The sequence below is a fragment of the Centruroides sculpturatus genome, unplaced genomic scaffold (genome assembly GCF_000671375.1).
Source record: "Centruroides sculpturatus isolate CEXI.00-Female unplaced genomic scaffold, Cexi_2.0 scaffold628, whole genome shotgun sequence".
NCBI lineage: Eukaryota > Metazoa > Arthropoda > Arachnida > Scorpiones > Buthidae > Centruroides > Centruroides sculpturatus.
In genome coordinates, this window is record NW_019385010.1 from 72,164 (window position 1) to 87,542 (window position 15,379).

The 15,379-nt window shown below is 30.6% G+C and overlaps 2 protein-coding genes across 3 annotated transcripts in view; one reads left to right on the plus strand and one right to left on the minus strand.

Annotated features, from left to right (window-relative positions):
- LOC111633368 (AP-1 complex subunit sigma-2-like) overlaps positions 1 to 7,990 on the plus strand; it is a 33,221-nt gene extending 25,231 nt beyond the window's left edge. The window contains exon 5 of the mRNA XM_023377924.1: positions 6,147 to 7,990. Coding sequence (XP_023233692.1) covers positions 6,147 to 6,191 — 45 coding nt within the window. The 3' untranslated portion in view covers positions 6,192 to 7,990. The remainder of the gene's footprint in view (positions 1 to 6,146) is intronic.
- Positions 3,008 to 15,159, minus strand: LOC111633366. 2 transcript variants are annotated; one of them, XM_023377923.1, is made up of 2 exons: positions 13,415 to 15,159; positions 3,008 to 3,760 (listed from the first exon to the last, which is right to left on the minus strand). In XM_023377923.1, the coding sequence occupies exon 1, from the start codon at positions 15,086 to 15,088 to the stop codon at positions 13,940 to 13,942; it is 1,149 nt and encodes a 382-aa protein (XP_023233691.1). In that variant the 5' UTR covers positions 15,089 to 15,159; the 3' UTR covers positions 3,008 to 3,760; positions 13,415 to 13,939. The 2 variants fall into 2 exon arrangements, with proteins under 2 accessions (XP_023233691.1, XP_023233689.1); XM_023377921.1 differs by lacking the exon at positions 3,008 to 3,760 and adding an exon at positions 13,102 to 13,272.
- Between the last annotated feature and the right edge of the window lie 220 nt (positions 15,160 to 15,379).

Below are 15,379 nucleotides of genomic sequence, written 5' to 3' on the forward strand. Positions count from 1 at the left end.
AGTTTTCTTAGCCTCCTGGTCAGTGTCATCTCCATCACAATACACCTTCAATCATGGTAGAAATGTTGCAGACGAGCTTTAAAAGGATGGATACATCAAGTGGTTGCAGCATTCCAGTCAACCCTCCTAGTATCACAACCATGTTATTTCTTCCTTCATCTTTTTCATGCTTTTGGTCAGATAACCTTGGAAGCTGTCAACAATCAGCATGGACTGCCAACATAATAGTGCACCTGGACACCAAAACACACTGACTTCAGCCTTCAGCAAATTCATGTAGAGTTCTTCTGTCATCCTGCTTTGATCTTGAACTTGTACCAATATTCCAGGTGGTTGTGTTTCTTTCAGCAGGGTTTTATGCTTAAAAATGATGTAAGGTGGCAGCTTGTTTCCATCAGCAGTGATATGTAGCATTACAGCACAGCACTGCTTTTCTGCTCTTTCTGTTTTCACTGGAATTGTTTTTTCATCTGTCTGATTGACTGTAGTGTCACTTGGCATATCAAAGAAGACAGGAGTTTTGTCAGCATTGCCTATTGCCCTTAAGTTGTAGGTGTGTGTCTTTCTTAAACTGAGGACATGTTTTTCTTCTCCAGAGCAGAAAAACATCGCGATGAACAATCGTTGTGAAAGAAAAGAGGAACTCCTGCTCCTGAGTTGAGGACATGTCTGAAATGCAAGCAGTTTCTCTTTGTAGGTGTCAGGAAGGTGCTGTGTCATTGAACTTTGACACCAAATCACAAACTCATGTTGTATCATAAAATGTCTTGCCCAGCTATAACTTAACTTAAATTCACTTTTATATTTTGAGCAATCCTTTGAGCTTTGAACTGAATCATTTCAACACATTCAGAAAATCCTTTTGCCTAAATTTCATGGATATATCTCAACAGATTTACTTCCAGATCAGGATATTTTGTTGTTTTTCCATGAAACAATTGCTAATTTCATGATGTTTTCTCGAGCATCCTTTGTTTGAATCCATCACTGCATGTTTTTCATCTACATCAAACTTTCTTCCTGCTGCTCGATTTCCATTTTCTTGTGCATAATGCATCACTTGCAATTTAAACTTCACTGTGTAATTCACTTTCACTCGATCTATGTTTAACACGCACTGAGCAAGCACACAACAATAAGCATTAATCATTGTTTCATCCCTGTTTGTAATTTGCAGTGTTGCTGTATTTCTGTATATCTGTGTCTCTACTCTCATTTCTTAGCACAATTCTAAGATTTTTAGTTTTTCCAAATATATCATTTCATAAACAGGGTGTGATCTATACATATGTAAATATGGTAATTTTAATAATTAAATATNTTTCGTTTAATCACAAGTAAAATATCAAATGAATGTAAATGTTCTGCATTGTTCTGCAAAAATTACTGGCATTTTAAACTGTAAGGAAAAATGTTGTAAAATCGACAACAATTTGTTCATGTAAAGCTGGACAATCAAGAACCTTTTTTGTCAATTCTTAACAGTCAAATTCCGATTTCCAAATAATCACCTGTTTTCACCTGAGAATGGATTAAAACTTATATCAGATTCCCATGTGATTTTGGAATTTCAATTCATATTTTGATTCAAAAGCTTTGATTTTCCTATTGCTATTCATCTTTACTCCTGACAATACACAAGAACAATTGAAATGACCCAGATAAAACACTTTTGTTTTTAAATACCAGAGGGTGAGCATCCGGTAAAAAATGTGAATACACAGTTTACAAAAATTATTGCAAACACGCAAAAATTCCTTCGCTCACACGTATAGGACGATCTAGGTTTATGAAGCAGTGAAAAATGAATAAAAACCTCATCTTATATGCGAGTAAATACAGTATATAGTCTGATGTAATCCTGCAGATCATTTGGCCTTAAAAAACCAATCCTTTAAATATGCAAATAACTCTTAAATACAAATAATAAAAGAAAATATAACACAATTAATGGAAAAGTCGTTCTTCTGCCATCTAGTGAGAGAGAAAAAATAAAATTCACAATTTAATAATGTGATAATCCTGCAGATCATTTGGCTTTAATTAGAATTTGGGTTACTGGATTGAATATTAATATTATATTTAACAAAAGATGCCGACCCAGCAGTCTGTCTTCTGCTAAATTGCTTGTAGCCAATAAAAAATTCAGCTGTTCATTTGGTACTGAAGAAGTTTTTCAATGAGTTAAGCATAAATTTTATCTTTATTACAACAAATCACAGATTTTGAAATTAACTGCATGAAATGTTAAAAGCATGAGCCTGCCACTCTGGGACTTGTTTAAAAATTATGGATTGAATCCAGATGGAGAACTCCAGAAATTCATGGGCGATCTGTCTCAAATATGTCATGTCCTCCCTGGCCATCCCATTGAAGAACTGGATAAATCTATGACAGGCCTGGTAAAAAGGGCCTTTTAGTGCCATAGGCCAAAATAAAAGACAAAAATGAAAAAAAACCATTTTGTACAGATAATACTCATATGTTTTCATTAATTAGAAGGTCAAAAGTAATGTTGGGATTTTTTTTTTAAAAATATAAATTGTAAATAAAATTGATATAGGTTTAGATCTGAATAAGTGTAAAACTTGACACTATGTTATAATTTACACAATATAAAATACAAATTTAAATTTGTATTTGATATTACTGGTTTGTATTCTTTGCAAGCCAAGGATGGCCATAGAATAGCTAAAACAACATTTAATAAAGAATAAGTTTGGTTCTCTGAACGTAAATGTTTGATTCTGTAAACTAAAATTTATATGGATCATTTTCTATGTTTTTTATTGACTTAATTCAAAAATTAAAATAAAGAATGAATAATGAATGTTAATAAGAAAAAGATGTTTATTTTTTATGACAACTTAATAAATTTGTCTTGTTAAATTTAGGAATATTGCTATAAAAATCAAACAAAGAACTTTACAATATATAAATTATTTTACAGTTTAATGGTAAAATTAGAAAGTTGGAAAGCTTATAATTTTTTATTTATTAGAGACTAATTTTGCAGCTTTTAACTGAAAAAAGTCTTGTAGAATTTCACATATTTTAGAGAATTTTATGAAACTTAATTATCCAAGAAAGTGAATGGAAGAATCTAATTAAAAATAATGGAAGTAGAATATCTTAAAGTAAAGGATATTGTGATTAGGTATGTTAAATGTTGTTAGTCTAGTGTAGAAAAATCACTTTAAACTGCTTTTTGAAAGTTCACTTGTGCAAATCAACGGAAATTATATTGCCTATAATAGAAAAGTACAGTTGTTATGAGCGTAACGTATTTCATTCCTAGGTAAAGTTTGGCTCTATTTGTTTATTTTTTAATATTAAATGAATTGTTGCAATCTTATTGGCTTAAATAGAAATTTTATTTTACAACCCTCAAAAATTTTTAACATTATGAATACAGAACATTTATTTATTGTACACAATGACTTTATTGTAAAAAAAAAAGTTGTTTAAATAAACAGTATCATATGTAGAACACTCAATAAATAAATAAATTATATAAATAACATATTTACTTACTAAAACAAGCATGCTTAGCACATTTCAGAGATGGCTCAATGGCCAACTGGTTAAAATGTCAGGGCATCACTCTAGGGATCTGGAAATGAATCCAGCAGGTCAAAAAACCCAGAAATTTTTTGGGGTAGTCCTTTTTAGTTATGTTGGTCCCATCCCTCGTTCCCCATTGTGAGTCTGGCTAAACTTATAAAGGACTTGAGAAAGAGATTCCTCAGTGCTTACAGGGCTGAAAGAGTATAAAAGAAGCTCATTTTAGGAGTCAAAAATCAATGTATTTGCAGTGTGTAGCTTCTGTGTAATCCAAAACGAGTTGGTAGACGAACGTACAGCGATATAAATCCGACAAAAAATACAAAACCTTCCCATACATAAAAAACATTTTTGAAGTCTGTAACAAGTTATTAAAAAAAGACAATATCAGTTTGGCACCATCCTTGACCAACAAAATATCTCATAGTATCCATTATGACATTAATAAACAACATAACAACAAACTAAACGTCCTTAAAACTATAGGAACTGTTTACAAACTTGAATGCAACTGTCAAAATCCGAAAACTTATATTGGTGAAACAGGCCGGTCACTAGAAACCAGAATTAAAGAACATATGGCTGCCATCCGCCTAAAACATAACACTTCCCCCTGGTACTACCACACAATAGACTATAATTGCCAAATTAATAAAAACAATACAAAAGTCTTACATATAGAAAAAGACCCATATAAAAGAAAATTTAAAGAACACACAGAAATCAAAAAAGACCCTAAAGATAACTTAATTAATGTTTCAGAAGGCATGTCCATAGACCCCCAATGGTACAAACTCATAGAGAATGCCTCCACGTATTAAAGATTGTTTCAACCACAACCCCCGTGTACGGAATGTGGGTAACTGTTCATATAACATTACTTGTTGGTATTCTGTTACTAGACGAACAACGGATAACACCAGTTGTTAATTTTTTGTACTATGTTCCTTTTTGTATCGGAAATAATACATTCTAACTAAAATGTAAGTGTGTATTGATATTTTTTAAATTAATATTCTATGTTATACAGTTCTTCATATAAATGATATGTTAAACAGCCTCCCCCTTATACCACTTTTTTCATATCATAGGCTATACCATACTACTATGTAATTAAAAATTTTGTAAAATACATCTATGCTGTACCATTGTATGTCAAGTAAGCATTTTTATGTTATCATCACCTCACGTTTTTAGTTATGTTCCTACTAGCCGATGTCGTAAAACTAACCTTAATTTTTTTGTGTAATCTTAACAGCACTGAAGAGGGGTTGGGAATATAAGCCAACCCGAAATGCATATGAATTAGAAATTTTTTAAATAAAACGTACGTTTTATAACCAATTGCTGTCCGTTCGTCTACCAACTCGTTTTGGATTACACAGACGCTACACACTGCATTTGATGATACAGCAACCACGTCCTCTACATCAATGTATTTGCTTTAATGGAATATAAAGTATTAAAAATCATAATGAAGAATTAAGATCAATTACTTTGTAATTTGCACTCTTCTTCAAAAATGCTTAGAATAATACAGAACACTGCTACTATAATAAATGTGTTATAAAACTGTAAATGTCTTTATAGTTTTTAATACTTTATACTACATTAAAGCAACTATACAGTTTATATAAATTAGATTAAATTGCATTATTATTATTATTATTATTATTAAGGATAATGGTGAAACATAGATGCCTCGAGCAGGCATGTACCAAGCCACAGGTTTCAAAAAGCACTTTGTATTACTTTAGCATTCATTGAGAAATTGTCACAAGAGGCTACAGCTATCCAGAAGAATGGCTTTATAAATCTTATAAGAAAGATGTTTAGCATTTAATAATGCCTTCAGATGAGTTTGAAAGTTATTAGGATTACATCTGTGAAGAATAGAACTAAAGGGTGGTTGTGTACTCTCTCCAATTTTCATAGATTTTTCTACCTCGATTGTCAGTTCTTTGTATTTCTCAATTTTGGCTGTATAGTTTGTTTGTAAATTTTAGGTATACAGAACTGTGATGTCAGGGTGTCCTGTTTTATAATTATAATATATGCAAATATATGATTCTATTGATGATGATGATGATTTGATAATAATAATAATAATTAAAATTTTTGGAATTCTGTTTAGTGTGCCCATCAGTGGCTGAGTGGATAGAACCACTGATCACTTGGTAATGTGTCTAACATCTAAATACGGGGCCAGTTTTCCTATAGAAATCTTCCTGAGAGGTGCTCTCTCTCCTGACAGATTGCCCATATATTGCATTGGCTTCCTTCACCTGCCTTACTCTACTCCATTCTGTGTTTTAGTCTTAATATAAGATATTAAAAATGACAAATCAAATGCATATGTTTACATTGATCATATTTTGTAAAATTACCAATGTACAATAATATAGATTAAATCATGGGCTATAATTTTCACAAATATATTTTCATAACAATATTTGACTTTTATTAATAAATAGTTCTTGCAAGCTTTTTAATTTAATTTCTTTTGTTCTTTTCCAGAATTGTATTGAATCTAAATTGTATGATTATTTATTGAAATCTAAGCTGGGATATATTTTTTATAGGAGGAGACACCGCAGGGATTTTTTGAAGATCACGGTCTTGGATAAAGTATCCCATTTGAAGCTTGCTGCAACTGAAATTACAGAATTTATACTGAAGTTGAAAAATTTACATAATGTTAATTGCAAAATTATCAGTAGCCTCACTCCAAACTAATGTGTTCTCAGCAGATTTAATTACACATTTCATAAAGTAATTACATTGAAGAAAATTTATATTCATAGGAAATAATGGCTGTAATTATACAATTTATTTTATAAATAATTATCTTAATGATCAAAGCTAATTACATGATTTTCAAAGTAATTAATAATTAAATTAATTTTTAAATTGGTAAAATTAATGAAATATTAATATTAAATAAATTAAATTTTAATTTAAATGGAAATATTGTTTATATAATTGCATGATATATTTTGTATGATGAGTAAGTAATACTTGTTATTCTGCTTTAATTGTATTGACGAATTTATGTTTTGTGGTTATTGTTAGTTCAATTATAGTTTAATTAGAAAAAAATGAGTATATGAAATTTTCGTATAATTTGTTTCAAAACATTGTTTTTGAGAAATTATTGGTGATAAATTCGGGCAGTGTCTCTGATGATAAGCACTATATTTCACGTTATTACAATAGTGCTATTTTCTAAATTTACATATTTTTAATTACAATTAATTGAATCCTTCACTATTATGTGTATACTTAACATAAAGGGGCATATCATGTCAAATAATACAGATTTTGTTAAGTGCAGCTATTAGGATGATGCACCATGAAGTATTTTGTAGCTGATTGATTCATAAAATCATCATATACATATTTTGTTTTCTTAGTTAATTTAGTTAGTTACACAAAATTTAATTACATAAAATAGTTAATTGCAATGAAAATTTGATAAGTTTCTAAAAATCAAGGTTTAAAAAGGCAAGAATGTAAATCTTCATATTGAATGAATATTTAAAGCAGATACATTTGGGGTGGCAAAATTAAGGTAACATTCAACATACTACCACTCACCTCTTTTGATTTTGACAATTAAAATAGATGTTTGGTTGAACCTATCATTGGCATTCATTCAATGCTACTTTAATTTTGCCACCTGTGTGCATCACCTTTGGTTTATTTATTCTTTTCCAAAATAATCTGAATGTTAGCATTGGTATAAATTTATTCAGTAGATACATGGATGAGTAGCACTTCTCACATCTAAAAATTATATAAATATTTTTCTTTATTTACAGTTATTTACTGTTTTTTCTCTTATTAGATTCAATTTTCATTCACCTTATAATAAATAATGTATTCAAAATGTCACAACTCTAAGAATGCTGAAAAGATTGTTTCAAATAGATAAATGCCCATTTTTATGGAAAAGATACCATTAAATATTCATTCACAGAATTTATGCTTTATCCTTTTTAATATCTAATGATTCATTTATTAAATTTTATTATCTCATTAGTTGTGTATTCATAGCTAATACTGAAACATTAACAGATAAAAAGAGTAAAACTGCATTAAATTATAACTTTAATTTGTGCAAAAATAATGCTTGGATTAGTGCAGTTGTTTCTTGATAATTTAATGAAGTTTGTTAACTGTTTAAATATATAATTAATTTATTTTAGATTATTTTATGAAAAGATGGAAAATAATTTTACATTAAACTAAAAATTGAAGTCTAGGAATCTGTTCAATGTCAAAAAATCAAATGTGCTTATTATTAAATTTATCAGGGATTTAAAACTAGGTTGTTTATAGAATACAATAAAACATAAGTTTAATCAAACATTTTGATGATATTTATATTATAAAGTATATATAAATACTTTATAAGAAAATTAACTTACAACAGCTTTTGTTGTTTATCTTGTGAAAAGTTTTTAAGTTTTTCCTTTAAAAAGTGTTATAATTTAAAATCTTTATTTATGATTTGATATAATAGATTAAAAACTATATAATAATTATTTTTATTTAGATTACAAAATTATATAAGAACTTTTCTAACTATNTCTCACGCCTCTCTCACAAAATCAATTAAATTGAATGAATAAAATCATTCGATTTAATTGATTTTGATCAGATCTTTACTTTTGGAATAAATTATATAATATTGAAGGATCAAATTTATTTAATAAAATCTGAGAAAGATATGCAAAAAATTGAAAATTATTAAATTTTGTGTGTATTAAAATTGAATTTTTATTAATGCATTTTAACTGATATATTGAAAATTCTTCATATTTTTATAAACATTGATCAAAGAATTTACACATTCACTAGCAGTATGAAAATTTTACTATATGAGAAAAACAGAAGACATTTGCATGTGTGTTCTGTTATTAAATTTAACTAGTATATCACTGATATCAAATATTAATAACATTTGCATGTGTGTTCTGTTATTAAATTTAACTAGTATATCACTGATATCAAATATTAATAAACTGTTGTTAATTGTTATACTCTTGTTAACTTTAGATGTTCTTGTGAACTAGGACTTGTTACACTGAGGGAAGAGAAACACACAATTTCAAATTAAAACATATTTAATGTAACACAATCCTGTATGCCACTACAATCTGCACAATGGAATAGATTTTTAAATTGCTGTTTAAAAGTCTATTCTGAAAATGTTGAAAGAAATATATGGGTATGTTAAAATATAAAATTGTAACATACGCTGAGGAGAGGCATTGACACGAAATGCTGGATACTTCAATCCAGCATTAAATACATTAAATACGTTTTAATTTGAAATTGTATTTCTCTTCCCTCAGTGTAACTAGTTCTAGTTTACAAGAATGTCCAAAGTTGACAAAACTATAATATAAATAATTAAGGACAAGAAGCATATATCAATATGTTGTTAATTGTTATTGTTTTTTAAATATTAACTCTTTAGAAAATGTATTTAAATAGAAATATCTGATGGCTGGATAGCCAAGGGTGGAAAAGGTATCAGCTTGTTATTTTGAACACTTACTTTTGAGTCCGAGTTGGCTCAATAACATTTAGGGGTGAATTAACTTAGATATGTTGGACCTTTCCCCTCATCATTGTGTTCTTGCCAAACCTGTGAGGACATGATTAACAGGTCCTCTTTGATTTTTCAGAGCAGAAGGAGTTAAGAAAAGAAGGAATGGAATATAAAAAGTAATAATAATTAAATCTATTCATGTCTGTGATGACAGAATTGTTAGAAGAAATTAAGAAACAATGAAAATGTTCTGAATATTATATATTTACTTGATTAAACTCCTGTCTCAAATTAACCCAGAGTTGAAAAGAATAGAAATATGGTGAAGTTCTGCACTGTGTAGGATAACATAGTTTAGAGTGACAGGTATAGAGTTTAATTAAAATTCTCCCACTTCATATTGTCTAGAATCAGACAGCAATTTCTATTCCAAGGTTTGTGGAAGCATTTTTTGAAATAAAATTATAAATATTGCCAAATATTGAGCATGGGAAAATTGCAATTGAGTTCATAATTTGAGAGCTTATCAGCTGAAGGATAATTAGGAAAACTCTGGTTCAAGCTCACCATCTCTTTTGGAAAGAGTGAACTTGAACCAGAAGATGGAAGTCAAGATCTTGATTCCTATGGCAACATTAAAGCAAACACAAACGACAATGTAATAACCAAATTAGAAGATGCTGAATTGGATTAACTATAAAAACAGTAATTATTTCAAATGTTGTAGATGTAAACCATAAATACAGTCAGTAAATGTTTTCATAGTTTGGAAATGTATGAATAATTAAGGTATTTATTTCAATTTTTATTCACTTATCTCCTGCTACAAGGTAATAAATCCTGGTCTTGAAAAAACCCTGGAATATACATAAGTTTTAAAAGTGAACCTTTTCAGGAAATATAATAAACAAAAAATAATTGAGGAAATATGGTAATTCTATTATAATTAGTATATTAATTTGCTAAAGTTTCTAATAATGAAAAATTTGCTGTGTCTCTGATTTTATTGATACAGTCATTTCAAAAACTAATGGGTAAGGAATTTGAATATGCAGTAGCAATGATAACGTAGCTTTTCGATTAAAAAAAACAAGTTTGAAAATTAAATGTTTTTTTTTGTTCTTTAATTTAGTCTTAGGCTAAAATAATTATCTTAAAAAAAATATATTCTGTCGTTAATATCCAGATATCTGTTGATCTGCAAATTGGTCTCCGTTTCACTAGGAAAGCTGTCAATGAATAATAATTTTTATAGCCTCTGTTAAAGTCTCTAGTTCTCTAAAGTATATTTTATACCAGTTTTTATATATACTTCCATAAAAGCTTAACTGTTTTTACTTCCATAGTAAAACAGTTAAGCTTTATCTGTTGGATATTTCTTTTCACATGCTCAATTTATTACAAAGGCTTTCTATTGTAATTTTAGATACTTTTAACTTAATTTTAGATACTTTCAAACTAGTTAATCAGTTTATTACAACATGATTCTATAATAGGAAATATTGTCTTGTTGATAAAGATACAAGCCATTACCAGGGTATTTAGACTTTGATATTCATAGTTTTATCCAAAACATAAAGAAATAATCAATTAATTATTGATCATATTATGAAAATAAGTAAAGATTTACTATTGATATTCACAATAGTAATTAATATCATGTTATGGATTTATTATGGATTGGATTAAGTTATAAATTAGTATAGAATTTTAAATTATAAGGATTATTATTCTAACCTAATATTCTATTCTAATTCAATTTGGAATGTTTGTGTAAATACAGGGTTATTCAAAAAGGACTGCAACTGTGAACACATATAGAATTTTTATTAGAAGATTTACAAAATTAGTTAGTTAGTTAATTTATAGCAACATCACATTTATCTCACATAATACAGAAATGTTGCATCGGATTGAGGAAGATGAGACATATCTGGACAATATTATATTCAGTGAACATTCACAACTGCAGATTTGTGGCTTTGAAAACCCACAAGTAACTGTAGAAAATGTTTTTGATAGTCCAAAAGTAATTGTGTTTTGTGCTCATAGTAAAGGTATGGTGTATATCTCCTTCTTTTTCCATGAGGAGATCATTGATAGTATCATATATCTGGATATGCTGGTAAATTTTCTCATTCCACAGTTAGACAACAATGATACAGAAGAATGCATATACTTTTAGTAAGATGGCATGATACTTCACTATTGTATAGATCAGCCCCCATGTGGGCGTGTATTGCGATATTGCCCCCATATGGGCATTTTTCCATGTTCAGGGGGCGATTAATAACAATTTATATTTTGGGGGGCAAAAACAATTTTCTGGGTGATATAGTAAAACATTATATTAAGAATAATTAGATATTTTATTCATTATATTGTACAATAATTAAACAAGCATTATTACTAGTCACTAGTCTATTCAATGCAGTACGAATTTGGCATTAGCCTTGTCCCTTGGCATTGGAATTTTGTAGTGAAGGAGGTGATACTACATAACGGTTTTATTGAAGGGGGCGATGATTCGTTAGAGGTTGAGAAACAATGGTATAGATATTTGAAATTTCATTTAGAAATCTTTCCCAGGTTGGTGGATTGTATCCNCGAATAAGCTTCAGATGTTACTTCTCATAGATGAAAATGACAAATCCTTATTATGAAAATAGGATAGCATAGTTGCAGTATTTTTCTTTTAATTGTTAATGATATGGACAATTTCCTCATGCACTTAGGTTTGTTATACTTCAAATAAAACAATACCACCATATCTGAAGCTTACATGAGGAATAAGAATAATAATAATAATAATGCTAATAATACAGTAAAATAATAAAATAAGATAAACAAAACTCACAAAGGATCGAATCCATATCATGTCCAGTATCTAGAATCTTATGCTCGGCTACTGCCATTCTTAAGATACGTGGAACTTCCAGACTCGAAAACTGAACACTCAATTTCAGAGGCTCATTTTTCAGAAACACTTTAGAAGTGGGTCCTATTATTTGAACAAGACACTATTTGTGTTTAGGGCTACATGCTCATCAAGTTTCGTTCAAATTGGAAAGGACAATGTATGGCCATCTTTTTGTGAGTATACCAATTCTTATTAAGATCACCAAATTTTGTCTTGTAATGCTTAGATGATATTCCAATCAAAATAGCACAGAATACCAGTTGCTGTTGTTTCTAGCCAGAGCTTGGTGTCTTTGATTGGTTCCAAGTCCAGATAAAGAGGGGGATTGACAGTAAAATAGACTTTTGTTTATAAAAATTATGCAAAATCTGACTACTCTCTGTAGAGGAAAGTGACCCCATTTTATATGGAAATAATACATCGGAAGAAGATATTTAATATTTATTATATTTGCAATCTTATTTATAATATAAAGACAAGCTTTCATAAAGCTATATACAAAAATGCCAGAAAGTTGAATTGCTGTTTCTTACAGAACATTACAGGAGATAGCCTTGTCCCTTGGCATTGGAATTTTGTAGTGAAGGAGGTGATACTACATAACGGTTTTATTGAAGGGGGCGATGATTCGTTAGAGGTTGAGAAACAATGGTATAGATATTTGAAATTTCATTTAGAAATCTTTCCCAGGTTGGTGGATTGTATCCAGCGTGGCTACTTTGTTCATTTGACATTTATCAATTTTTTCTTATGGAATTTTATTGAAAATGATATGTTTATTTCATCTCTGCCTGTAAATTTCACTGAGCTTAAAACTTACACCACTCTCACAGTTACTGAAGTGACAAAGATATGCTGCTTCAAGTTTAGCAAGAAATTGAATTCAGGTTTCTCATACTCAGAAAGAACCAAAATGACTTTTTGACATAAAATTTGATGTACAGGTATTCCTTGATTAATATGGTTAATTAATCCCTTGATGCTATGTATATCAAGATTGTGTTAATCAAGTATGGTATCTCTGTTAAGTAAAGACATCTGGTAAAGCCTCATTGATTAAAACTTCTGTTGCATGTATAAAGGGATTGCCGCAGTTAATTTTGCGCATTAATCAAATCCCACACTAAGCAAGGGATAACTGTATTTTGCTATAAATGAACACATCAACTGATTATATAAGTCTTCTGATTAAAATTACATATACTTGCAAAGTTGTTTTTTAATTATCCTGTAAAATAAAATCATTTTTTTATTGTAGTAAAATTTAATGAAATGCAACTAACATTTTCTGCCATATTAAAAAGTCATTTATATTGATAGGTTAATTATTTAATTTAATATTTATCAATACGTTAAAATAAATGGCTAACCTTTGCTGACAAGGAGATGGCCAGACATTGTCCTCTCTGATTCAAATGAAACTTGGCAAGCACATAGCCCTAAACACAAATAGTTCTTTATCCAAATAATTGAACTCGCTTCTCCAAGCACTTCCAAAAAACGGGTCTCTGAAAATTGAGTGTTCAGTTTATGTCTGGAAGTTCTACATATCATAAGAATGGCAGTATCTGAGTGGATAAGGTTATAGATGCTGGAACTACTTGATATGGGCTTAATTCTAGGTGATTTCAGTTTTTTCTTTTTTTTTTTTTAATTAAATCGGCACTGCACTACACCGGGATAGAATAATCAAAAAACAACGTACAATGAACCTGTTTCCGGTGTGCTTCTCTGTAAACGAAGTATTACTAGCGCTTTCGAACTTTAAGTTCTTCCTCAGGTAACATGTCCAAGCGAACGCCATTCAAATTTGATTGAAAAAAGAACATCATTACGAATTTTCTCGTACGTATCGCTGGCGTCATTGACGCATGCGCCCCTTCGCTGGTTCTAAATTAACGTAACTTTTTGTCTACGAGCACCTGCCATGCAGTTGACAGGATGATCTCGTCTTTGTTGTTAATGCAATTGTCGTCTTTAAGCGTAGCCATACATATGTACAGGGCCTCTAGCCATCTAAGGTGGTGTGTGTACTTTGTAGTGCGGATTACCTTGGCCTGGCTGAATAACGGTTCTATTTCCGTATCCGAGGCATAGACGGCAAGAGCGGTGTTTTGCCTTGCATGTAGAATATCCGCCATGTGTTCTTTAATTCTCACCTCTAAGGAGCGCTTAGTGGATCCTACGTATATCAGGCTTCTGTTCCATCTATGATCAATCATTGGGATGGTATATACCCCTGGGCGTCGTTCTTTGTTTGGGGTATCTTTCCCGTTCCGTAAAATGTCAAAAATTGTGGCGCATCTTCTATACGCGATGCGAATATTCTTTTTCTTCGCTATTGTGTTGTAAATTGATTTCAGGTACGGATTGTATGTAACCGGGATGATGTTAGATGGAACTTCCTTGGGTGCTTGGTTAAGGGCTACTTCTCGGCAGCGCCATTTGCGGATCAATTTACGTACGATCTTGGGATAACCATGTTCGTTGGCTATTTGTTCAATATGTCTTAGTTCGGCATGTAGGGATATCCGATCCGATGAATGCGAGTATGCTCTCCTAATTAAGGCGTTGAAGGCTGCCATTTTATAGTTCGGTGGATCGCACGATCCTATTGGAATGTATAGATGCTCAGCCCCTGGTTTCCGGTACACTTCTGTACGGGTAGTTGTTTGTTCGAACTTGATGTTGATGTCGAGAAAATGGGCTTCAGAAGCGTGAGCTTGATCGATCTCTAAGGTCAGGCCGTATGGATTATCATTGAACGAATCAACGAACCTTGAAACATCCGGCTCAATCCTCCATAAGATGAGAATATCATCCACGTATCGTTTATATAGTAAGATGTTAGGTGAGTATTGAGGGATGACTATATCTTCTAATTGTCTGACCACTATTTCGCATAGGTCCCCTGCGATGGGGCTACCCATGGGGACGCCTCTTCCTTGGCCGTACGTGATCCCGTTGAATTGGAAAAAAGAGTTATAACAGATAAGATGTGCCAATTCTAGTATCTGTTGGTGTAAGCTATTATCATTAACCATGTTAAACAGGAGGTCTCTTACGGCGCAAAATACTGCCGGTAGTTTAATAGACGGGTAGAGTGATTTAAAGTCTAATACCNAAATTTCTGTAGATGTAACTCTTTTATGTCGTTAAATAAAATTTTTATTTTTTCATGTTTATTTTCAGATATTTTAGCTTGTGGTTACATACTCTGTCAGCACAAGCGAATAAGCTTCAGATGTTACTTCTCATAGATGAAAATGACAAATCCTTATTATGAAAATAGGATAGCATAGTTGCAGTATTTTTCTTTTAATTGTTAATGATAT

Bases quoted from the DNA above. Each gene is read 5' to 3' on its own strand.
- LOC111633366 (XM_023377923.1), bottom strand. From the start codon at position 15,088: ATGGTTAATGATAATAGCTTACACCAACAGATACTAGAATTGGCACAT.